The sequence below is a fragment of the Loxodonta africana genome, chromosome 8 (assembly GCF_030014295.1).
Source record: "Loxodonta africana isolate mLoxAfr1 chromosome 8, mLoxAfr1.hap2, whole genome shotgun sequence".
Lineage (NCBI taxonomy): Eukaryota > Metazoa > Chordata > Mammalia > Proboscidea > Elephantidae > Loxodonta > Loxodonta africana.
In genome coordinates, this window is record NC_087349.1 from 37,481,670 (window position 1) to 37,508,721 (window position 27,052).

Here is a 27,052-nt window from a genome sequence, read left to right on the forward strand (position 1 = left end):
GGAATTTGAGCTCCTAACTATTATTCTTATCAATTTTGTTGAGGTTATTTTTTGGAAGTTTGAGACTGTTTTCCCAAAAATGAAGTTTTCTGTGTTGTATGACTTTTTTTCCTTATCTAATCTTATCATCTTTGGGCACTTGTTTTTTATTCGTCATTGGCTGGAATATTAAAGGCACTTTATTTTCTACATAAGCCCCGAGGGCATTCACATTGTCAGATTTAGTTCATGAACAGAGTGAGTCACCTCCATTGATGGTCAGAAAAATAAAAACAAATGCAAAATTATCATTTGAACCAAAGAAGTACAGTAGATGGCTGGCTCCCAATCAACATACTGTGAAATAAGTGACTGCTTTTGGCCAGAACGCTAGACCCGTTGTGTGTTTTTGAAGATATTTTGGAATACTTACCCAATTTGTTTGGCCAGTTTCATATTATAGGGTGAGAAAGGATAAATATAAGGATTTTAACCCTAGTCAAGGACAGAGATTTTCACTTCCATGCGGTGGGGGTGGGGTGAGAGGGTAAGGGAGTAGGAGATGGGAGAGAAAGTTCTTTTTTTTTTAAGTTTCTTTTAAATAGTACAGCTCTTTGCAAACAAAGACAATCTAGATTTCAATTATTGTAGACAACATCTGGGATCAATAGTTGGCTGAAATTTACAGTGAAAAGAAAGGAATGGGAAGCAACTGCCTCATTAGGCTATAAAATTGAAAGAGGCGAAGAACAGAGGGCATGATCCCCAGGGAAACTTGGTGCCCTCTAAAAATCCTAAGGAAGGATTTAAAAGTTCATTTATAATTGATATGTGCTGAGTCAGTAATGTTTATTTTTATCCTAGTTCCCTGATTTGGCTATTATAGTCTCATGAGTTTTGCCTTAATTTGTCATTGAAATATCTAAGATAAACTAAAAAAAAGCAGTATTTAATTTCTTAATATCTTTTTAAAAATAGTCATTGAGGGGAAGCAGAAAGGCTTCATAGAGAATTTATAAATGGAAATAACAGGGTCAGGTGCATTTCTTGGAGGATACTAGCCCCGTGAGTACCAGGTTTACTAGAACCGTATGTGCAATGATGTGATTATTCCTATAAGGCCTTTCCAGTCCTAACACTGTGTAGGTCTAAATCCCACCAGATACCAGAGAGCATGGGTGTTCATTTTCTCAACTTCCATTGGTCAAATGGCTACTGTGTCTGGGGGTTGGGACGGGGTGAGATTGAAAGAGAAAGGCATTCCTAGTGCAACTCTGTTCCCTTGGGTAAAAGGGAAATGATGGAAATGCTGGAAGAAGAGCCAGACATGTCCCTAATTACACCTACTGTCCCCCGCCATTTGCCAATACCTTTTTATCTCTCCCATACTATACCTGTCCTGCTATAAATCCTACTCCCCCCAACCCCATTCTCTAATTTTCATTGCAAATACAGTTACTATTTCAGCTGCTTAATAGATTAAGTAGGCTATTACGAGATAGCTTGAGAACTTAGTCATTCTAAATAACGAACTTTATAAAATTTCAGAAATGCAAATCATTTGTCAGAGACTCACGGCAATTTATGATCAATGTATCACTTTAAGCAAAATTTTAATAATCAGTTCTAATAGAATATGCAATGGAATGAATAGCTTATAATAACTGTTATGAACATCATAAGGACTAAGACCTCAGTTAAAAATGTTATTGCACAGTTATTGGGAAGGCTAGATTCCTGCCATGAAATAAAAAAATGTGTAAAATTATACCACTATTCCTTCGTAGTCACTGGTAAGTGCAGTGAGGATGGAAGGTTTTAATTCATATCTGCAGATGGTTGAGGTTAACGACTAGGCCCATTCAGTTTTCCTTGAAAATGTTGGTTGAAACAGTTTAAAAACCATCTTTCACCAAACACTTCTATACACGTTTTTTGGTTAAGGAAGTAACATCTAAAGAGGTGATGTAGTGCCCTCAAAATTAAGCAAAAGATTCAATTTTTTGTTTTTTTCTGAAACAAATATTACAGTTGAGGTTCTCTTTTCCTTGGTATGTAGAGTCATCCCAAGAATACCTATGGTAGTGATGTAAATTTTTATACTTTCTGTTTAAGAAATCAAGACTAAGGTTAGTATTTTGTGCTCACTTCCAAAAGGACTCCTTCCAGGCTTCGACTGCAGATAAAATGATCTACCAGTGTCTGAGGGATCCTGTGAAAAAATATCAGATTTAGGATTGGATAAAGTTGCAGGCAAAAATCATCAATGGATGTCATGAAGGATGATGAGAAACAGTATATTTCCATAGTCTCAAAGTGTCTCCCATAAAATACTTGTTAATTACAAAGGAAAAATAATAACTGCAGTAGAAAAACCTCGCAGACACCACCCTTACCAAGTGATCAAGGTTAACAGCCAGTACTGAGACATATCACCATGATACCTTCTGATAAGATGCACCAAGCCTGTGATATTCTTGCCAAAAATGAATATGCTATATTTAATCATGAAGAAGCATCAGACAAAGCTAAATTTAGAGACATCCTGCACAATAACAGGCCAGTCCTCTTCAAAAGCATCATGAAAGGCAGACTTAGGAAATTTAAGGAGATATAACAACTAAATCTAACTATGGAGTCTCGGATTAAATCCTGGATCAGAAAAGGGACATTAATGCAAAATTGGTAGAATTTTCATAAAATTTGACGACTAGTCAGTGATACCGTATTAATATTTCCTTGTTTTGATAATTGTACTATGCTTGTTTAGCACAAGGCATTCAGGTGGTACAGTGGTTAAAGTACTTGGCTGGTAAACAGGAGTCCGGTGTTTTGAACCCATCAGCTGCTTCGTAGGAGAAAGACGTGGCAGTCTACTTCCTTAAAGATTTACAGACTTGGAAACCCTAAGCGGCAGTTCTAGTTCTATTCTATTGTATAAGGTCACTATGAGTTCGAATTGGCTGGATGGCAATAGGTTTGGTTTTTTTATTTAAGATGTTGCCATTTGAGGAAGCTAAATGAAGGGTATATGGGACGTCTTTGTACTACTTTTGTAACTTTTTTGTAAATCTGAAATTATTTCAAAATTAAATGTTAAATAAAAATGACCACTGGACTTCATTTTTTGCCCCATGCTAGAGTAATCGAACTGTATGTCAGTTTTATAAACATTAAAAATCACTGGGAATACAAATTACTGAAGAGAAGAGTGGAGGGCTAGACTTGAATTAGATCTCAGCACATGTGCAAATCATGGTTGAGGAATGTGCTTTGGTTGAAGAAGGCATCAACACTTTGAGGCAGTGTGTAGGCTGGGTGTGTAACTTCTCGTTCACTTTAGTGCTAGTTGCTGGACAATTGATAGGTGTTTACCACATTTCTGGGTACTCTGCTGGAGCCCTAGTCCTTGCCCTGAACATGTGTTTAGTCTTGTTGGGATGACGGAACTCCAACAAATAATAGAAATTGATGAAATTAATAAAAATGGATAAAGTACACCTAAAAGAATTGCTCAATTGAATGCTTAAGGGACAAAATCCAAGCAGCAGAATAACCCATTGCCATCAAGTCAGATTCTGACTCACAGATAACCTGTAAAGACAGAGTCAAAGTGCCCCATAGGGTTTCCTAGGCTGTAATCATTGGGAAAGCAGACTGCCACATCCTTCACCCATGGGGTGGCTGGTGGGTTCGACCTGCTGACCTTTCGGTTAGCTGCCGAACGCTTACAGTTGTCCATTTACTATCTCCGAACTGTATTTTGTAGGAACCAAGAGACATAGGAAATGTGTCTCATGACTTAGGAACTCCTTGAAGCAGATGCCAACTATTTTATCTTCATCTTTGTATTTCTAGTGCTTAGTAGAGTTCTAGCACATAGACAGTGGGTTGAATAAATAAGTAAATTCCACACCTTGGTGATTTCATTTCATTACATATTTAGCCAACACTTATTGGGTACCCATTAGGGATCATGCACTGTGCTAGGTTCTGGGAATATAAAGGAGCCCAAAACTTAGTGTTGACTGCAGTGGAATGAGTGCTATGTAATGGAAATGCCAACAGGAGGGGATGAGGTAGAGCGAGAATGGAGTCTTAAGCTTTCCTGGAGCAGGACACTTGAGTTATTTGGAAGAATAGCTGATGGTGGAGGGACAGTAGGAAGTGGGAATCCCAAATAGAGGGAAAAAGATTGGTAAAGGCATAAAGTTCAGTGTGACTATTGAATGTGGTTTTTAAAGGATGAAACTGGAAGAGTGGGCAGGAGCCAGATTTTGAAGGAAATTTGGGCATTTCCTCCATTAAAATACTCACTGGCTTCCCATTTCCTAAAGAAATTGTCTTTGACTCATTTTGAGTGACCAACACTTATCAAAACTGGTGTTTGGCCAAAATTGGAAATTGGTTTATCATCAGAGCAGAAGGGGCAGTAACAGCTGTGACTTAGAGTTCATCTTCTGTCAGATGAGCGTGTTATGTGATTTGTAGATGATATTCTAGCAGACCTTTTGAAAAGAGAACATTGGGAATGGAAGTCAAAATTAAAATTGAAAAAAAAAGAAAAACTTGTGGGGCAAAAATGGGAAATATGAATACTTAGTTGTGTGAGGAGGATGAATGACTGGAGATGAGACAGGACTGAGTATTAGGCTGTGAGAATGTTAGAAGTGGCTGCCAAGAAATCAAGCTGGGTTCTCCCGGTGTTAGGGTGGCCTTCTGAGTCACTAGCGCAGAGTAGGGATGCGAAGATGGTTTGGCCCAAGCATACCATTTCAGTTCATCATACTGTTTTGTTACTTTGAGTATTTAGTACCTGGAAAGATAATCAGAAAAAAAGACACAGAGGGTTATAAGAGCTTACTCTTATATCTTCCCTTATAGCAAAGACACTAAAAAAAAAAAAAAAAGAAATATTTAGGAAACTTACTCCTGAATATCAAAGAATTCTCTTAAATAGTATTTTAATGTTAACTGTATCACATTGGAAGAGGGCATGTAATTTTTTTTTCACCAAATAAATTGGTGTTAGATTTGATGTATATGATTGGGAAATGGTATCTTACTTCTTGATGAATATTTTTACTTGGGTTGTGGGGAAAGCAATTTTTGTTTTCTCTAACTTTATTCTGCTTTATGACATAAGGTATCTTGTTCTTTTTCTTTTCTTCTTAGTGCTGTTATCCCTTGGACAAATAATGCAGTGTTGGGGCAGAGTGGATGTTAAACACTCAATCTCCTTCCCTTCTTATCATCGCCCTAGCATTTTAGGAAAATCCTTCTTACTTCTATTACTTTTCTTATCAGTCTCATCGTCAAAGATATTTTTGCTGTTTTATCAGAAAAAGTAATAGTATCAGCTTTTTTTCCTCTTGAATGGATGACCCTGAACCTTTCTAAGTTTAACTTATTAATAATGATTTCTAAGAAGCTGTAGTAACAAAAGGAAACCCCGGAGGCGTAGTGGTTAAGAGCTATGGCTGCTAACCAAAAGTTCGGCAGTCTGAATTCTCCAGGTGCTCCTTGGAAACCCTGTGAGGCAGTTCTGTTCTGTCCTATAGGGTTACTATGCGTTGGAATCGACAGCAACAGGTTCGGTTTTTGGTTATAGTAGCGAAACAGAGGAAGGGCTTTTGACTTATTTTTGCCCATGTCAGATCCGGATCCAGCCCCCAAATTTCCAGTTAGCAACAAAGACAAATAATAATAATAATATCTCATATTTTCTTACGCTTACAGCAAATCAGGTTATGCTACATTCATGTGATCCTTGCAGCATTTATGTCAGTTAGGCCGGGCAGCTGGTGTCCTTCTAGGTTAGGAAATACAGGGACCAAGGACCACATGGTTTATTTATACATAGTGGAGCTAAGTCCTAGCCTTCCATCTCTCACTTGAGCATTACCTCCCTTTCCTGAGTGCTAAGAAGCTTTTGAGATAATTGTTTAATCTCTGTCTATTCCCACATGCTCCTCTTGGCTGGCAGTTGGCCAAAATCATAACCTTTTCTGTCATATTAAGTTGTTTTTAAAAAGTACTGATATGTGGATCCAATAATTAGTTCAAAGTTTTATTTCCTGACCTTCATTTGTTCATGTAGCCACTTAGGAAAAGTGCCTTTGTGTTTTTAGCATTAAAGCCAAGGTGAAGAGTGTTTTTATGACTCTTTTGAAAATAAAAGTGGTTCATTTACTGCCACAGCGATACTGTCTTGAAATAAATCTTAATGTGGAGTAGTTCCCTCCTGTTACTAATAATTTGTTTACTTTTTTGCCTCTTTCCTCATCTTTTCTCTGTCTCTGAAATGGGAATAAAAATCATAGAAGATTAGAAATAGTATTTAATGCTGTAATATGTTATTTTTGTTGCTATCGTTAGCTGCTGTCGCGTCGACCCCTGACTCATGTTGATCCCATGCACAACACAACAAAACACCGCCTGGTCCTACACCATCCCCGTGATCTGTTGCAGATCGAACTGTTGTCACCCATAGGGTTTTCACTGGCTAATTTTCAGAAGTAGATCATCAGGCCTTTCTTCATAGTCTGTCTTTGTCTCGAAGCTCTGCTGAAACTTGTTCAGCATCATAGCAACACTCAAGCCTTCACTGACAGACAGTGGTAGTTGTACGTGAGGTGCATTGGCCAGGAATCAAACTTGGGTGTCCCATATGGAGGCAAGAATTCTACCACTGAACCACCAGAGCCTCATATTGCATTATATACTATTGTAATTATTATGAATATAATATTACTAATGGAATATATTGTTGTCGTTGTTAGTTGTCCTTGAGTGGATTCTGATTCATGGCGACCCCGTGAGCAGAACTGTTTCATAGGATTTTCAAGGCTGTGAACTTTTGGAAACAGTTTGCCAGTTCTGTCTTCTGAGATGCCTCTGGGTGGATTTGAACCACTAACCTTTCCGCTAGTAGTTGAGCACTTAACCATTTGCGCTACCCAGGGAATCTTATGTAATATATGCTATTATAAAATATTAATTTAATAATGTTACTTTCCTTCTCTTTGGAAGTGGAACATGAAAATAAGCCTGGCAGGAAATAATTTCTGAATGGGTTAATCTTTAATGCTTGTAGCACGCTGGGCTCTCTAAGAAGCAGACTCTGAGATGGAGATTAGTTTGTGGAGTATTTATTACTGAGTGCTCTTAGGATACAGCTCTGTGGGGGTAAGGGGAAAGAGGAAGGAAGCAAGACTGGACTGAGAGAGAAGTTAAGCTGTGATGCAGGCAATGACGGCCTCCGTCACCTCAGCTGGAATGACCCTTCAGAGTTATACTGAGCTGGGATGCGAGGGCCTGGCCTTGATATGCCCACACTTTTACTCTTTGACTGTAGGCCGCCCTGGGAAGGGAGCATGCTCTTGGGCAAAGCAGCTCTCTTCAGCTGTGGCACAAATGGTTAAGCATTGGGCTACTAAGCGACAGTTGAAAGTTCAAACTCATCCAGAGGCACCTCAGAAGACAGGCCTGGAGATATGCTTCTGAAAGGTTCCAGCCTGAAAACCCTAGGAGCAGTTCCACTCTGCACACACTGGGTTGCCATGGGTAGGAATTGACTCCATTGCGATCAACAACAACAAAAGACTTCTAGCTTCTCTTAAGCCCTACCTCAAACCAAAAAAAAAAAAAAAATCTGTTATCATTGAGTTGACGCTGACTCATAGCAACCCTATAGATCAGAGTAGGACTGCCCTATAGAGTTTCCAAGACTGTAATTTTTACGGAAACCGACTGCCACATCTTTCTCCCATGGAGTGTGTCTTAGTCATCTAGTGCTACCATAACAGAAATACACAAGTGGATGACTTTAACAAAGAGAAATTTATTTTCTCACAGTCTAGTAGGTTACAAGTCCAAATTCAGGGCGTCAGCTCCAGGAGAAAGCTTTCTCTCTCTGTGGGCTCTGGAAGAAGGTCCTCGTCCTCAATCTTCCCATGGTTGAGGAGCTTACAAGTTGGAGGGACCCCAGCCCAAAGGACGTGGTCTGCTCTTGGTGCTGCTTTCTTGGTGGTATGAAGTCCCCCACTCTTCACTTGTTTCTTTTTCCTTTTATCTTTTGAGAGATAAAAGGTGGTACAGGCCACACCCCAGGGAAACACCCTTTTCTTTGGATCAGGGAGGTGACCTGAGTAAGGGTGGTGTTACAATCCCACCCTAATCTTCTCAACATAGAATTACAATCACAAAATGGAGGACAACGACACAATACTGGGAATCATGGCCTAACCAAGTTGACATATATTTTTGGGGGGACGCAATCCATGACAGAGTGGTTGGTGGGTTCAAACTGCCTACCTTTTGGTTATCAGCAGAGAGCTTAACTGCTGCGCCACCAGGGCTCCTTAGCCTTACCTCAGAATAGGGTCTTTGATTAGACTATTAACTTGATTTTCCCTACCATATTTTATCTTTCCCTACAGGAGATTTTGCACATGTGCAAAAGAGAAGATCCCTTATTCTCTTCTTCACAGGTCACCATTTCATGAAATAAAGTACCTGAAAATACTTTAGTTTGCTTGAGCCCCCTTTCTTCTTCTCTTGTCTCTTCCAGGTTCTCCAGAAATTCTACTACTTCTTCCTGTTTTCTATTTGCGAACCTCCCAAACGATTCTCGTAATAGTTGATGAATCTAAATGTAGATACATCTGTGAAAAGCCAGAGCCAAATCTACAATTTCAAGTGAACATGACATAGGAAAGTACCAGTTTTAAATGTTCTCTGACATATTCAGTTCCTTTAGCATCTCCACAAAGTCAGTAGTCAAAGCAATTGAAGTCATTCTAATTGTCACTTCTTTGCTTCAAACCCTAGTGTTCAAGATTTTACACCTATTTTCATTTTTGATGGGAATAAACTCCAGTTTCATTTTTGTATTAAGTAGGATTTTGTGGAACAACCTTTGAACTTGTGAATGATAGAATCGTGTTGTGTGTTGTAAGTAGTCAGCTCACAAGTGACCTTTCTTGAACAGACCACAACCTGGTCATGGGTTGGAGATCCTTTTATGAGAAAGATGAAGCCAAACTGTCTCTTCTGACTTTGAGGGATGAGCTTGCTTCCTTTATGTCATGGTACACAAAGCGTTTTCGTTGTTTTTCCCTGCATTATGCTTCATTCATCTTGGATTGTCAGCCCATAAAGGGCAAGGGCAGCATTAGCCAGACTTCAATTGAATTGTGGCAAGGAAAATCATTGTAAATATTATTTTGACAATGATGATGGAGAATATGTTATTGTCTGGGATTTAGGGTTACATGATTGACTTAGAGTAGTTTTTATAATTCTTTTCTATTTTCGGTTTCAAAAGTCACAGAACCCTATGATTGAATATCACTGTACTAAATTTAAAAGTTTCAGATTATCGATTTGTTCCTTGCTTGAGCAAATATTGTCAAAACTAAGAAACAAGTCCTTACTGTACAGCAACACTTTGCTTTCTTTTTACCATCTACACAGAAAATACAAGTCACGTTTGAGTATATTCCTCATGTTGTTGTTTGGTGCCGTCCAGTCGGTTCCGACTCATAGCGACCCTATGCACCATGTAATGAAACACTGCCCGGTCCTGCACCATCCTTACAATTGTTGTTATGATTAAGCTCATTGTTGCAGCCACTGTGTCAGTCCACCTCATTGAGGGTCTTCCTCTTTTCCACTGACCCTGTACTCTGCCAAGCATGATGTCCTTCTTCAGGGACTGATCCCTCCTGACAACATGTCCAAAGTATGTAAGACTCAGTCTCGCCATCCTTGCTTCTAAGGAGCATTCTGGTTGTACTTCTTCCAAGACAGATTTGTTCGATCTTTTGGCAGTCCCTGGTAATATTCCTCATAACTGTTTAATTTTGAATAAACCATCAAAAGGTAGTGAACTGATATCATTATATAAAGGAATGACATTGTAAATGATAATAGGAAGCTGTTTAGGGCATACTTTTCCAGACGATTATGTTATAAATTCAGTGCTTTCAGCTTACGTACATTTTTTAAAGGACTTGAATATGAACTAGGTTTATGTACATGTTTATTAATACAAATAATTTTTATGTAGTAGTAAACAGGGATTTTTTAGATGACGTTTTGTATTCTCAGGGCCCTAATCACTAAAACAATTGTTTTGGACCTTTGTATTCCCAGTTCTCTCAAGGGTTCATTCTCTGTGACCTTTTCTGTGGCTACTAAAGTTGAGCAATTTGTAAGAAAACAAACAAGAAAAAGAAATCAAGAAGTCAAGATACTGTGAGATCATGTTCAATAAATCCCAATATTATTGGGAAAAAAGATACTCGTGAAAGATGTACGATGAGAGGAGTTTTATACTAAGAAATAGTGACTTTACAATAACTGAGGGCAAAACAAATTTTCAACTATAGACTTGTTTCATGCAAAACCACTTGGAGGAACTTAAAGGGATTTAATTGAAATGTCTCCAGAGTGGACTCCAAAAATAATATATGCTTTAAGCGTAAGTGATGGAAATGCAGATTAAGTTTTATTAATGCATATGTTGTCTCTGAATCTTTTGCTCTTCTGGTTTTCCTTAGTTTGTGATGTTACAGCTGTCAGTAACAAACATGAGCAAATCATGTTTTAAAAATATTTGCACTTCTGCCTAGAACTGCCTTCCTCTTTCAACGTTTGTAATTTGAAGCCTAAACATCTTGCTTGAGTATACCATTCATCCATCTGTTCATGAGTTCGGTACACAGCAAGGTGGAGTTAGTTGTGCAATGCAAAGATAGAGAGCCTTGCCCTTTTAGAGGGTAAAGATCATAGTCATGCTTTGAACTACATTGTGAAAATTGTTACTTTCCATTAAGATCTACAGGTTAATACTTACTGCTTAGATGTTTACTAGTTATGAGAGGTGCCCCTGACATTCTCTGTATCCATTAAAATTGGAGTCACCATTTCACAGTGGCTTCATTTGCTCCTTCACTTCATGCATTTTTTTCATTCTTCATTCATGCATTCAGACACTCATGCTGGGTCTTTAAAGATGAATTAGAAACAGGTGATGTTCTTAAATAGGAAGATACAGATAAATAAAGTACTATAATATTATGTGATAACTTACTCTCTATGTGGTGTGGTCAAAGTGCCCTTGGAGCCCAGATGGAGTCATTGCTTCCATACGTGCCCAAGATGGGAGAGAGAAGAAGTAGAGTTGGGGAATCTTTTGAAGGGCTAACGTTTGAGCTAAGCCTTAAACTGAGACTGATTTGCAATTCCCAATGTAGAAAGAGTGGAGAAGGCAAACCCCCAAAAGGGAATAGTACATCTGAAGGCACTGAGGCTTACGTGAATTTAGGTGCAGCTGAGAATAGGGTTGTGTGTGGAGAGGTGGGTGGTGTGTGAACCTGGAAAGGCAGGTGGAGAGCTGTGGTAAAGGGCCTTGTTTGAGATGCTGAGGGTGGGCTTTCCCTTCTGTTTTATCAGATAGCTGTTGCAGCTGGGGACAGATGTCCATTAGATCACAGGCAGTAACTAAAACCAAAGCTGGGGCAGTTTTAGGGCAGAGTTCTTCAGTATGTGTTGTGCTGTATAAATGGTTGACAGTTCAAACTTATCCAGAGGCACCTCAGAAGAAAGGCCTGGCAATCTTTTTCTGAAAGGTCATAGCCTTGAAAACCCTGTGCCTTATGATTCAATGGCAGCTGGCTTGGTTTTTGGGTTTTATTATGGTTCGTCAGTGCCAAGCTGAAAATCTTTTTCCAGACCCTGAGAATTTCAGGCTGGCGGAGGCACTTCAGTTCACTTCCTCCAGTTCCTTTGTTTTACAGAGGAGGCACCTGAGACCCAGTGAGACTGAAGAACTTATTAGCCTGTCTTTAATAATTGTAAAATATTAGATAGCTAAAGAGTAAGATCATCTGAATTCAGCTGCAAAGAGTGCTTTGGTGAGAAATGAGATGATACAAGGTTATGAACCAAACTGTCATTACAGTTTTAAACAGCTCTTATGAAAGAATGGGTTTTCATGGGTGATATAGTTTAGTTCTTAGAATTTTGCGGGCCCTCTTAAAATAGTATTGCCAATCATAAAACAACCCAATTGTTTAGGACCAGAACACTTAACAATAATGGCCATGCCCTAGTTCATTCTCTCGGTGATTATTTATCGAGCTCATGGTTTGTACCAGGCTTGGTACTGAATCGGGTATCCCAATAAAACCAACACAGTCCTTACCTTCATGGAACTTACAGCCTACTGAAAGAGGCATCAATCAAAAATACCAGTGGTGTACGTGAGTGGTCTATGTACTATGAGTGCATGTTGTGGGGAGAGACATTAAGGAAGGTTTCCCTGAGGATGTGACCACTGAACCATATCTGCAGAATGAATATAGCTTAACTTGGCAAGGAGGGGGAGGAGGCGTATTCCATGCAGGGGTACAATCATAGGCAAAGTCCTGTGTGGGAGAGAACATAGCAAGGAAGTTACTGAAAGAAGGTCATTGTGGCTGGAATACAGAGAGCAGGGTTTGAGAGGGGCAGGGTGAGACCAGAGAGAAGGGCAGAGTCTTACAGGCCATGGTAGTGGTTTTTGTATTATTCTGAGAGCTTTGATGTATTCAAGGAAGAGGATGACTTCATCGGATGTGCACGTTGAAAAGACCTCTCAAACTGTTACGTGGGAAATGAATTGGAGAAGAACCTGAGATAAGAGCATAGACCTATTAGGAAGCTGCTAGAGAAGACCAGATAAGAGGTAATACCAAGGCTTGGATGATGGTGGGAATGGAGATAGTGAGAAGAGAATGAATTCTAATAGTTAGGAGATAGGATCATTGTGATGTGGTGATGGATTGGATATGTGGGTGAGGCGCTGTATTGATGACTCCTGGGTTTTTGGCTCATACAGTTGATGGACAGTGCTGTCGTTTAACACAGTAAGAAATACTTCTCCATCTGGGGAGAATATATATGGATAGGAAAGAAAAAGGATTAAATGTCTTATTTAATCCCCCACTAACTTTTGCAATCTCTTGGTTGTTACCCACATTTGCCCAGTGAAATAATGGAAATGTTAAGGTTGATATCTTGACCAAGGTCACACAGCTAATAAGTGGTAAAATAAGGGTTCAAACCCACATCCCACAATGCCAGGTTCAATGCTGTTTTCCTATACCCCAGCCTTTACACTTCAGCCTCTTGAGGAGAGAACCCTGGGTGACACCAACATTTAAAACGAGGGGCAAGGAAGAAAGTCCAAGGAAGAAGCCTGGGATGATGTGAGAGAACCAGTAGAAGATTCCAGAAAGAATAGACATCTGAAAGGGAATGTGAATGTGGCCACAGTGAGGTGACTGGAGAGCTTAGTGAGAACAGTGATAGAAGACAGGGAAGGCTAGATTAGAAGGGCTGAGGCATGAAGGGAGGATGAAGAAGTGAAATTGTGAGTGATTTTGCTGTGTTCAAGAAGGTAATCAGGGGAAAGAGGGGGCAGCTGGCAGTGAAGGAAGAATCCATGGGAACCTTGGGGGTTCAAGAGTGCCCTATGAGAGCTGTATGCGGAACCGCATTGGGGGTCCAGGGACTTGGACCTCTAAAAGAGATATCACTAGTGCACAGTGTTGACCCACCAGGCTTGTGAGAGGTTAAGGTAACTTCATGAGAGTAAAAAGACAATTCTGGGTGCAAGCATGTTTTGAAATCTTCTAAAGTATAATCAATCTGTTGTCTGTTTGCTTGTTGATCCATTACAAGATGAAGTCCCTGAAAGTGAAGTAATCTGTCAAGATATACAGACTCTTGATTATTTCTCTAGCAGACATCTTCTATCATATCAGTATGAGGCCATATGGTATTTATGGTTATAGTTAGAAAATGACATCATGAATTAGTGCTATTATAAAATTTTCTAAACGGGTTACTATGTAGTTACTTTCATCCATCTGATGACTTTGGGTTATGTTTTCTGTCCCGTGCTTTGATCTCTAATGGTAATTTTGTTTTGAGATCATAAAAGGGCTGTAGACTTGTCTAAAAACCCGTTATTTATTGGCACATTTTGATTTTTAACAGGTCCATGTGTTCCCTCAAGCTTTTAAAATACATTTTCAACATTAGCAATAACTTACTTTTGGGATTTGGATTGTATCTAAACCTCACTATCAATAACAAAATTATAAAATTGACTTCCAAAATTCTGGGCTTTTTAAAATCATGTAGTCAAAGCATTTGCTATCATTTTCTTTTAATATCAGTTGCAAGTTGATTTCGGCATACGTAATATTTAATGGAGCCCAGTATTTAATAGGAGATACCGTTTCTCCCTTTGCTTGTTGAGGTGCATTTTCTTTGTTGTTGTTGTTGGTTGCCATCAAGTTGATTCTGAGTCATGGCAAGCCTGTGTCAATCCCATGTGTGCTGAGTAGAACTGCTTCATAAGGTTTTCAAGGCTGTGACCTTTGGGAAGCAGATCTCTAGGCCTGTCTTCTGAAGTGCCTCTGGGTGGGTTTGAACCACAATCCTTTGGTTAGTAGTCAGGCACTTAACCCTTTGTGCCACCCAGGGAATCTGCATTTTCTTTACATCTCCATTTTTGTCTCCTTTATAATTCAAGTGTTACTATCCAGGGGAGAATCAGTGTGCTTTGTTCTCTCCGTAAATTTCTTCAGTTGCCAAGGGATGATCAATTTATGAACACTTTCTGGTATTACATCCTAGTCCTGCCCCCCCGCCCCCCCAAAACAAAACAAAAACAAAAAAACCTGTTGCCATCAAATCGATTCCAATGCATAGCAACCCTATAGAACAGAATAGAACGGCTCCCTAGGATTTCCAAGGAGTAGCTGGTAGAGTTGAATTGCCGACCTTTTGGTTAGTAGCCTGAGCTCTTAACCATTGCACCACCAGGGCTCCAAACAAAACTAAAATCTATTGTCTTCAAGTCGATTCCAACTTATAGTGACCTTATAGGACAGAGTAGAACTGCCCCTTTTGGTTAGCAGCTGAACGCTTGACCACTGTGCCAACAGGTCTCCACCAGAGCTCCAGCAATGCAACGATGTTTCAGAAACCAATCAATCTATAACCATTAGGTAGGGCCAAACGATAAATGCCATTCCAAATGGTATGAGGGTGAAGGCATCTGGAAATTGTCATGGCAGTTGTGTGTTTAGCCGTTGAGGAGAGTCTAGTCATTATTAAACAAATTCTCATCATTGGCTGCTTCACAAGAAGACTGCTTTTGTGTCATGTATTGTGCTTGACCCTGGGGATGTAATAGCGAGCAAATAGAAACAGTCCCTGCTCTTGAGGAGCTTGCAGTCTAGGGAAAATAAATCTCCTTGAAACAATACATCAGAAAGATGAACCAAGCTTTGTTTTTGTTAGGTACTGCTGAGATGGTTCTGACTCATAGCGACTCTGTGTGCAACCAAATGAAACACTGCCCAGTCCTGATAATTGTTGTTATGCTGCAGGATGAGATCTTTTGCAGCAGGTTTGCCCAATGCAATATATGTCATTTGATTTCTTGACTGCTGCTTCCATGGGCATCAATTGTGGATCCAAGTAAAATGGAACCCTTGACAACTTCAGTATTTTCTCCGCATATAGTGATATTGCTTATTGGTCCAGTTGTGAGGATTTTTGTTTTCTTTATGTTGAGGTGTAATCCATAGTGAAAGCTGTAGTCTTTGCTCTTCATCAGTAAGTGCTTCAAGTTGTCTTCACTTTCAGCAAGCAAGGTTATATCATCTGCATATCTCAGGTTCTTAACGAGTCTTCCTCTGATCCTGATACTGCATTCTTCTTCATATAGTCCATCTTTTCAGATTATTTGCTCAGCATACAGATTGAATAATAAGAAATGGATAGGGAGTGAATGTAGCAGTACACAAGATAGACACAGTACTCATCTCACAGAGCTCTTCAGCCAGTACCTTTGTTTATATATATCATTGGATGATATTCTTGATATTTTGTATGATATTTTGGTAAATTCCTCATCTTTGAAATGCATATTTATAATACTCATTGGACCAAGGTATCGACAAAGTATATGAACTTAAAAGATTGACTCTCTCAGACATACATAAAATTAAAATATAACAACACGCTCTAGCTTACAAAGTGTACTTCTTATTCACATTCCTTTTTTTTTCCAGTCAATAGCATTTAATAGTAAGCAGTGTGACTGATATGATTGTCTTCATATATTCTATATCATTTCTTACAGTTATTGCCAGTTTTCGAGGAACCGTCCCATATGGCCTGTCTTTGGAAATTGGAGATACAGTTCAGATCCTGGAAAAGTGTGATGGTAAGTGGGCTAGCTGTAATTATTTTGAGTTTCTCTGAACAACCTCCTCAACATTGGACAGTTCATAAAGTTTACAAGTGCTGCCCATACCTCTATTAATCTCTAGAATTTTTCCGGTAGTACAGAGAACCATTTTGACAAAACTTGTTTCTTGCATATTCAATGTTTGACTAATGAAAAAGCATCATTCGGTATTTTTAAGCTGATTGTATTATTTCCTTATATTCAGTAGATGCCAATATAGGAAGCAATCAAGGCTACTGTATTTATGGGAGCTCCTGACTTAGTGCCAGCCTTGAAGGCTTTTCTCAGATTGGCAATGGTCTAGCAGATACTCCCTGAACAAGTTACAGAGGAAGAAACAGGCCCAGAGCAGAAATGGCTTACCAGATCTTCGTTAGCTAGTTGCCATGGGGACGGACTCCTCTCCAGGGCGACTCTAGTCAGTAGAGTCCTGTAGCCTTTTCTCCCTCCCCACATTTGGGCTAAAAAAATATTCATCACATCCTTAGGGATTTCATGTTAGTGAAATATCTTTTATGAACTTCTGTGATTATTATTGAATTTTGTAGTAGGTAACTCATTAAGTCCAGATACTAATATGTTCTCAAATGTTTCCATTCCTTTTCCATAAAACATCTAGTCCTTAAAAAGATCCCAGGTAAAATGGCTACTCTGTTTTCTTATTAACACAATGACTAGATTTTAAGGTCCAATCAGTATTTCCAAAAATATCCATTTTCCTAAAAGGTTCTTCTTATTAGAAATTTATAATATGATAAAATTCTATCATATCATGTTTCCTTGTAGATTAAATTGTGTTTCCCTAAATGAAACAGTAGATTCAGTTAGAGCCCGGCATTAAATGGTGAATTTATTATATAGGTCTTTATTCTGTCTTCTCTCAAGTGATCCCCTTAAAAATATATTAAGAAGCTTTTCTATATCATTACCAGATGTATTTGTCTGTTTCTGTGTTGTACAAAGGTAAATATGAAATCTGTATTGAATTGGTGCAGGAAAATGAACTCTATTATAATGGCAGCTGTTTTTAAATCTAAAACCTTTACAGTACCATAAGAGAAGCCTCTCCATGACATTTCTACATTCTTGAAAAGTTTTGATTGCTGTTAGAATAATTATATATAAATCAATATTTTTGATGTATAATTTTATATGAGATATAGTAAATCCTGAGGTTTAGAGATTTCTGATTCTCAAATGCATACTAATTTCTTCAGACTCATTTTAAAACATTGTTAGGCATGTTATATTGCAATATATTCTTTTGAGAAGACATTATGAGAAACAAATATTAAGTACAAAGTTCAAATGTTTGCTTTTAAAATTTTAATTAGAACATTTATGTCATAGGAAAATAATTTCTTATATGAATAAACAAAAGGGTTTCTACACTTGAGAACATAAAAGTTGCAAATAATACTTTTAAAGGGGGCTTTTTTTTTTTATATGTTATATGTTACCAGTGCAGGGTTGTTACGAGTCAGAATTGACTTGATGGCAGTGGGTTTGGTTTTTTATATGTTAATTATAATATATCCTGTATTTATTTTTTTGGGAGCTCTGGTGATGCAATGGTTAAGAGCTCAGCTGCTCACCAAAAGGTTGGCAATTGGAATCCACCAGCTGCTCCCTGGAAACCCAAAGGGGCTTTTCTACTCTATCCTATAGGGTCACTATGAGTTGGAATCAAGTCGACGGCAATGGGTTTTTGTATTTGTTTTAAACTACAAAAAGACATTGTTCTTCTCTAAGGATACTGCTGTAAAAGTGATTCTGAGCTACTTTGAGGCTAAGGAATTGACATTCTACAGAATAAAAGTATTGGTGAGCTCAATTGGTAGGGTACTGTGCTGATGAGACAGTGTCCATGAGTGCTATTAGCAAATGAGACCTGGCTTCACTCCTCTTAGGCTATCAGACTGATCTAGCCGAAGACCTGGGGCTGAACGATGTACAAATTAAATTCACTACATGACTGCTGGATGGCTGCTGTTGTTGGTGGTGAAGAGTCTGTGCTTTGTAGTCAGGCAGATAGAATTTGGAAATGTACTAAATCTTGTACAGGCTCTTGAATTTTCCTGAGAATTAGTGTGGCCTTTTATATAAAATGGGAGAAAATGCTCAGAGAGATCAAGTAACTTGCCTAAGATTAAATAGTTGATAAGTGGCAAAACCAGAATGTAAGTCCAATGTTCTGACTCCACAGCCTTTCTTTATACTATGCATGTTTCTGTATTTTTAATATAAATTTCCACTACAATTGTCTTTTTTAAACAGTTTTTTTAATAGAATACTTGAACTAGTAGTCACTTAACTACAGTCTAGCTTTATGCTAACCACCACCATGTTTATACATAGAATATTTACATGTTGGGTAAAGTATTACCAGCAAAGAACAGATTGATTCATTACTTTTTAAAATATTACAATGGTTTATTGAAATATGACAATGATTGTTTTTCCACAGGCTGGTACCGAGGATTTGCCTTAAAAAACCCAAATATCAAGGTAAAAATGATTTCTTCGAACCATGATTATGGGACTTTTAAAAAAAAGATAGTCATTTTACTTTATTTCATTATACAATTGAGATTACAGTGGGGACTCCTAGTTGAAATGCTGCATACTAATACAGATTTTCATAATTTTGGAAATTCCTTTGGACTTGGATTACAAGTAAAATATACTACTCAGATGACAATCCTGTGTGTCTCTTGAAAATTGTCCTGGGAAGACCTTAATAAGCTTATTATATTTAAACAAAATCTTTTTTATAAGTGTTAGTTTCTCAGAGAGCTAAGTGAAAACCCAGCCAGGGGAAATGTGTATTCCCAAAGAGACATTGAGTAGAGGTATTTAATCTGTAAGTTTTCTATAGTATCATTTGTAAGATATTGGTGTGCAGAAACAAATTTATTTTAGCAGCATGTTAAGAGCCTCACTGGGTTTGGGAATCTGAAATATGGGAAAACCAAATTATAAGAAGCCCATCTTTCTTACAATTTCAGGCAGAAACTAAGATTCATTATCCTTTAAATATTTATATAAACCTCAGAAATTGTAGTAAGAGGTAGCGTGACTTTTGTTTTAGCCTTTCATTTGTTTAGTTTGTGATTTTGATTAATATCTATGTTTTTCTACTTTATTCTTATCTTCCCAGCTCTTACCCATACTATCCACATACTCGAATGTTGTCTTAGATAGTTGTGAACATTTTTTGGGTTAATTCTGCCTTCATGAGGATTGTAGATCAAAAATTATATTATTTCTCAATTTCAAAATACAATGTCAGTAAGCTAAACTCTTTTGCGAACCTTTTTGGTTAAACACGCCACTCTCTGGATCATCCAACTATGTTGAATTACTTCATTTTATTTATTTTAGGTGAGCTTGAAGCACAAAAGAATATACAGATTTAATTTTTTTAATAGGTTAGCCCTCAAAGTTGTTTTTGGGCATCTGCAGGGCACACACAAATATAGCTTTGGTATTTTAATTATTCATTTAGAACATGTTTGAGGAAAAAGAATCTGTTATGACTTCTCTGTTACTTTCTCTCTCTTTAACAATTAAACCCCAAGTTCTGACCTTTCCTTATAAATTAAGACTACTCTCTGTTGATCCTAGCATGTTGAGGTGAATTTAAATTTTAAGGGAAAAAAGAAAGAATGAATTGCATATCTATTACTGTTAAATATAGAGAATTTGTGTATTGGCTTTTATTTTATACTTGGGTCCACAGTGGTGATAATGTATTCAAATGACATTTGTTTTCCTAAATATTTAATTGCACTTGAATTTGATTATACATCAAAAATCCTTCAGAGGATATTGTCACTTAATAGGCAATAAAATTGATGTTCCCTTTTTTGTTTCTTTCAATCTCCCATTTAGAACAAAGGAGCATTTTCCTTGCCCTGTCATTTCCCTACCATAAAAGGCTTTTAAGCTAGCTTGGCTTCTTTTTGTTTCATTTTGTTCCATTCGAATGGCAGCTTAGTGATTAATTGCTGCTGTGTTTTTGTCAAAGATCTTCCTTAACACCATACATATTGTTTCCAAATTTACAGCAGTTTAATTTTTTTAGCGTGTAGTTTTAAATACAAACATGAATGTTTTGCGAAGAAAAAGAACAACCACCAAAAAGAAAAAAAAAAAAAGGTCTCTTCCAAAACTATTCAATATTTAAAAAAATATTCAATATAACATGATTTTGTGTAGAATTCATGAACATGTTTTATTTTCAGTCTTATCAAGAGAATATTTTCATGATGGGATCTAATTTGTGTTCAATTATATTTATTTTGGAGTGTTTCTGAATTTGTAAACAATGAAAACTAAAAAGGAGAGACCTAAGCTGCAATAGATTTTAGCCTATATGATAATGTGGTGGAGATGTTTTTCTTCTTCCTAGCATTAGTATAGTTTCATGGTTGTGTTTGATGCATATGACCTATGAAACCAAGCCATCCTTAACAGACAGCACCATAACCCTTTGTTTTCCCTTCCAGGGTATATTTCCTTCCAGCTACGTTCACTTGAAAAATGCCTGTGTAAAGAACAAAGGGTAAGAAATGAATTTTATTAATAGCTAGGATTTTCACAGAACCATCACTTATTTAGGTGTTTAAAGGCCATAGCAATTGTATTGAAAAATAAACTTTAGATTATACCGTTGTCTAGGTTGTTTCATAAAGATATATGGCAGTAAGGCAGTTGGTGGAGAGAATTACATGTCTGCATGCACTGGACACAGCAGGAAAGGACACTGAGGTCTCTCGTTGTCCACAGGTCATGGAGTCAGCCTATTCTTAAGCAGTTTTTGGTTTCTTGCTACTTAAGGAAGCATGGCAGTCAAACCCATTAAATGTTGAGTCATGTAGTCTGAAAACCCAGGAATTTCCTAGATTCACCACTGATTATAAGATCCCAAGTTTGAATTTCTTTCTCTAAATGAACATAATAACATACCTTTGGTGTGTGACCATTTCACAAGGCCATTACTCTACTTTAGAGAATGTTATTCATACGATATTTTGTTTATTTGAACTCATTGATTACATAAGGATTTCTTACACATTTTAGATGTTTTTTCCAATATTTCCAAAAGGACTTGAAGCAGCTTTCAGGATAACATATCCGATAAGATATCACAAGTTAAAACAGTAGAACTTGCCTATTTATGTGGTTCATATGAGCCGATCATTTATTATAAATGGGCCACGGATTTGGACATAAACGTTTGGTGCCATTGCCACGAGGGACGTGCGTTGGATCATTGTATAATTTTCATTTTATGACAAAGGAATACTGATTTTAGCCTTAGAAATCACAACTTTTCCCTAAATAGCAGTTTATTATTTAAATTCTTAAAACACAATTTAAAGCATAGTGAAGTCTCTTCAAACTTGAGTTTTACTGAAAAAGTTAAAGGATGCTATTCAAATGAATGATTCTTATATCCACTCTTGATAAAGGTATAGTATTAAGTCCAAGTTCAGTGAAAGAACTTCCGCAAGTGGCTAAGAGTCTGGTATAAATACTCTGAGTCTTCCCTATATGAATAAAACTTAAAGAACCTAGGTTCTCATTACACTTTGTCTTATATATTTAAGCCAGCTAGTTTAAACAATATTATTTTTATTAGTAGTAATAATTATTTAAAATAGTTGTATGTAATTCTAATACTACTAAACACCATTGCTACTACTACTACTACTACTGAGGTCCCTTCGTGGGGCTTGGAGTCCCTGTGTGGTGCAAATGGTTAAGCACTTGACTACCAGTGGAAGGGTTGGTGATTCAAACCCACTCGAGATGCCGTGTAAGAAAGGCCTGGCAATCTGTGCTAGAAAGGTCACAGCCTTGAAAACCCTGTGAAGCAGTTCTACTCTGCACACATGGGGTCCTAATAAGTCAGAATCAACTCATTTTGTTTGTTTGTTTTACTGGGGCTTTACATATCTTGTTTCTAATCTTCATAACAACTCCATGGACTGAAACCAAAAAAACCCGTTGCTGTTGAGTCAGGTCCGACTCATAGCAACCCTATAGGACAGAGCAGAACTGCCCCATAGAGTTTCCAAGGAGCACCTGGTGGATTCAAACTGCCAGCCTTTTGGTTAGCAGCTGTAGCTCTTAACCACTATGCCACCAGGGTTTCCCTCCATAGACTAGATGCTAACAAATGGGCAGTATCTACATATGGGAAGACCAGCACGGAGAGGCCTTAAGTAACTTGCCAAAGATCACCCAGTTCAGGCAACAGTGGAACCTGCGTTGAAACACAGGCCTGAGCCCTCCATTCTTTTTCCATTGCATGATTTCACTGAATTTTTTAGATAAATGTGTATTCTTCAGAAATGCTGTACAGCTATATTCAGCAAAAATGAGCCGAGCAGATTTGTCACTCCTCTTGAAGTTCTCGCACTGGGCTGGGTTTGACACTGTTCAGCCCCCCTCAAGTAAACTAAAGGACATTCCAGAGGAACTTCAGCCAAACACTGTTCTGACCTTTCTGTCCTGGAGGTCTGAACTAGGCAGTGTGGAAAGTCAAAGGCCGCTATCCCTGTCCCTTAATCCTGGGCAGGATGGTGCAACCAAGTCCTCTTTGCTTCCTTTGCCCCAAGCCCGATGCTGACCCTCTCAACTCCCCAGAGCAAAGGGCCACCCAGCCCCCATCTTACATTCCAACTGAAGAAGAGACAAGATAGAATGCTACCAAAGATGAGTTCAAGCATCATTCCACCCAGTGAAAGTTTATCCTATCTTAGTTTCATAGTGCAGCCATAACAGGAATACTGCAAGTAGTTGGCTTTAACAAAAACTTATGTTTTCACAGTTTAGGAGGGTTATTGTTGTTGTTGTGTACCGTTGAGTCAATTCTGACTCATATTGACCCTATAGGACAAATTGAACTGCCCCATAGGGTTTCCTAGTCTTTAATCCTTATGGGGGCAGATAGCCAGGTCTTTTGTTCTATGGAGCGGCTGATGGGTTTGAATTGCCAACTTTTTAATTTGCAACCAAGCACTTAACCATTATGCAACCTGGACTCCTTTTTAATAGGCTAGAAGTCCTAATTCAGGGCACCAGCTCAAGGGAAAGGCCTTCTGTCCTTTTTCATCTCAACAAAGATCCTTGTCTTACCTTCTGTATCTCCTGTGTTCCTCGGTTCCTTGGCATCTCCATGTAGCCTCTATCTTTCTCTCCATTTGTGCTTGCTTGTCTCTATGTCTCTCTGCTCTTTGTATCACTCAGAATTAAGACACATGCAATACTGATATGGCCTTATTAACAAAGCAAAGAAAACCCTCTTCCCAAATGGGATTACATCTACAGATATAGGAGTTAGGATTTTAACACATATTTTTGAAGACACATTCAGTCCATAACACTGCCCAGAACAGGTTGAGGTGGGTCACATTTTTTAAAAAAACACCTTCTTTTTTTTCGTAAGTGGTACAGATCTGACCCCCATCCCTGAACCCCAAGGAAGTGTAAAAGTAGGAAAAAGTGTCTCAGCATTTGTATACGTTTATGACTTGGTTGTGGATTCTCCCCCGACACTAAGTTTCATGGGCATCATAAGCGTTGGACTACAAGAGAGCTTTGGGGTAGAACCAAAACTTATTAAAAAAAAAAAAAAAATAGATGTTATAATCGATAGTTATCTTAGATTTTAGGACTTTTAAGTAGAAAAGAAACTTTAGCCTGAAAACATTTGAGGTCCCATATTACCAGGTGATTGTTAAATAGATAAACCTTGAGAACATTATACTCAATGAAGTAAGTCAGACGCCAAAAGATAAATATTGTATGGTTCCACTTATGTGAAATATCTCGAGTAGGCAAATATATAGAGGCAAAAGGTAATTATTAGATATTATCAGTGATTACCAGGGCCTGATAAGAGCTCCGGTGCTCCTTGGAAACCCAGTGGGGCAATTCTACTGTGTCCTACAGGGTTACTATGAGTCAGAATCCACTCGACAGCAACGGGTTCGGTTTTTATCATATTTTTTTTTGGTTTGACCTGGGGCTGGAGAGAGGGGAAATGGAGACTCATTTCTTAAGGGGTACTGAGTTGCTAAGGAGCCCTGGTGGTACAAATGGTTAAGCTCTCAGCTGCTAATCGAAAGAAAGGTTGGTGGTTCGAACCTACCCAGCCCCTCCAAGGGAGAAAGACCTGGCAGTCTGCTTCTGTAAAGATTAAACCCTATGGGGCGGTTCTACTCTGTCACATGGGGTTACTATGAGTCAGAATGGACTCCACGGCTCCCAACAACAATGGCAGCATTGCCAGGTGGTTTTTTTCTTTTTCCCCAGAGCAGAATCTCTTTGGGACCTTGGTGTTACAAGTCTTATTTTAAGTGAATCAGCAGCTTGATGGCCCACCAGGATGAAACAGCTGTAAAGTACATCCCAGATGATCTGAACGAAATATTGGTTCAGGAGCGACTACTTAAGACAGACTATTTGAACGTTGATTGTTGTTTTGCTAAAATTAGTAGAAAACAGTTGCCTTGCCTACAATGGCAATTTTGTGCTTCTTAAAAATTTACATTTTGGTTGGGAAAAAAACCTAAATCAACTTCCCAGAGACTGAATTGCTTTTATGTTTTTTCTTGGGTCTTTAGAGCAAGTAGAACTGACAAGGATCCTTAAATTAAATTATAGTTTGTGAATAGTAAGGCCATTTCTGTATTGTTTAATTTCTGCTGAGGTTATGTTACTTTTCGATGTTAAGTAGGATGCCTAGTTTCGCTGAAAATTCATCGTTCCCTATTTGACCTTGTTTTGGATTATTTTATAGTCTCCGTTTCCAAATATTCATCATTTAAATTACAACAGCTACTTCTAAAGGAAAATAAACGTACTACCATTTGAAGATGTCACACGTAGACTTATTAAAAGGTTCTGTCAATGTCACAGTTCATATATTACTGTTCACTTTATTACTGGTTTTAAATCCTAATTTTGTATTTTCAGCTAAATTTAGACTTTAGAAAGAAGGAAAATATTCACCGGGCAGGCATTTTTGCAGTGGTATGAGATGAAGAGGCAAGGCTCCATTGGTGAAGAAATCAAGGAAAGATTTTAGTTCTTATACTTGCTTTCACAAAGACTTTACAAATGAGTTATACACACTTTGGACATAACGCCAAAAAGGAACTGCAGAGCAGTTATTAGCCTCATGCTAAGAAATACTTTTCCTTTGATCATCTAAACAGCCTGGTTCAGTGTCTAATATGCTGTTACCTTCTCTATATTAGATGTTGTCCCTGAGAAAAATACAATCGAATAAATAACCCCCATCAATATTTTAGCAACATTTCTTTGAGGAGCAATGGTAATATAAACCACTTAACCACTTTAGTCTGTACAAAAATGGAAGGAATTTTAAAAAAAGACACCAGAGATAAGAAAAAGGAGATTATTATATGCCAGAGATAGGATGTTGTTGTTGCTAGGTACTGTTGAGTTGATTTCAATGCACAGTGACCCTGTGTGACAGAGTGGAACTGCCCCATAGAGTTTTCTAGGCTGTAATCTTTACAGGGGCAGATTGTCAGTTCTTTGTCCCTTGGAGCCACTTAGTGGGTTTGAACTGCCAGCCTTTTGGTTAGCAGCCGAACGCTTTACTGTTGAGCCACCAGAGCTCCTTAAAGATACGATACAGAGGACAAGTTAAATCTGTTTTTCCGCCCATCTTATGTATCTCAACATCAGGATTGCCATAAATACCCTATTAGATGTTGGGATGGATGTTTTCCAAGTACAGTTTCTGACTCTTAAAGAGGAAATTGGGAAGAATATATTACCTTAATCATAGAGAGGAACGTTCTGGAATGGATATTCAAATATTGCTGATGTCTTAGGTCTTCGATAAGTTGTATGATGCATAATAACATTTCTAATTGTACTAATCATTTCTCATGGCCCCATTTACAAATAATAAAAAAGGATGTGTTAATGCGATCCTGTGAGTGTTTCATCAGCACCTCCATGTCTAATTCCTTAGAACATTGAGCTAGTCTGGATGTTTACCTTGTGTAACCATCATAACCTAATGATTGCGTGTTTTACTCACTGTGAGACCTGTGATCGTAGCACTTAAAAGGTCCCAGTTACTGTGTGTAGAACCTGAAAAGGACGGCGTGGCTTTCTTCCCTAGCTTATCTATTAGGGTATTTAAAATACAATTGTTGTCTATGATATTTGCATATATACTTTATTTTTCTTTCTTAATTTTACAGACAATTTGAAATGGTTATTCCCACTGAAGACTCTGTTATCACAGAAATGACATCAACGTTGAGAGACTGGGGTACCATGTGGAAACAACTCTATGTGGTAAGTAACTTTTAATGACATAATTATTCTGGTAGAGAAGTGTTTTAAGAAATATCTGAATATGAATTATTGTTGTTAAGTGCTGTTGAGGCAATTTCGATTCATAGTGGCACCCACCATGTGACAGAATAGAACTGCCCCATAGCGTTCTGGGGAGCCCTGGTGCTGCAGTGGTTAAGCACTCGGCTGCTAACCAAAAGGTTGGTGATTCGAACCTGCTAGCCGCCCTGTGGGAGAAAGATAGGGCAGTCTGCTCCTGTGAAAATTATAGCCTTGGAAACTCTGTAGGGCAGTTCTACTCTATCTTATAGGGTCACTGTAAGTCAGAATCAACTTGACAGTAATGGGAATCTTTATGGGAGCAGATCACCAGGCCTTTCTCTCCTGGAGCCACTGGGT

At 38.2% G+C, this 27,052-nt stretch overlaps 1 protein-coding gene across 4 annotated transcripts in view; it reads left to right on the plus strand.

The window, feature by feature from the left end:
• Positions 1 to 27,052, plus strand: part of DOCK4 (dedicator of cytokinesis 4) — a 488,016-nt gene that overhangs the window by 205,405 nt on the left and 255,559 nt on the right. For all 4 annotated transcript variants that reach the window (XM_064289799.1, XM_064289800.1, XM_064289801.1 and 1 more), the window contains 4 exons: positions 16,190 to 16,273; positions 18,765 to 18,805; positions 20,809 to 20,864; positions 26,557 to 26,653. In XM_064289799.1, the coding sequence (XP_064145869.1) occupies positions 16,190 to 16,273; positions 18,765 to 18,805; positions 20,809 to 20,864; positions 26,557 to 26,653 (278 nt within the window). The remainder of the gene's footprint in view (positions 1 to 16,189; positions 16,274 to 18,764; positions 18,806 to 20,808; positions 20,865 to 26,556; positions 26,654 to 27,052) is intronic.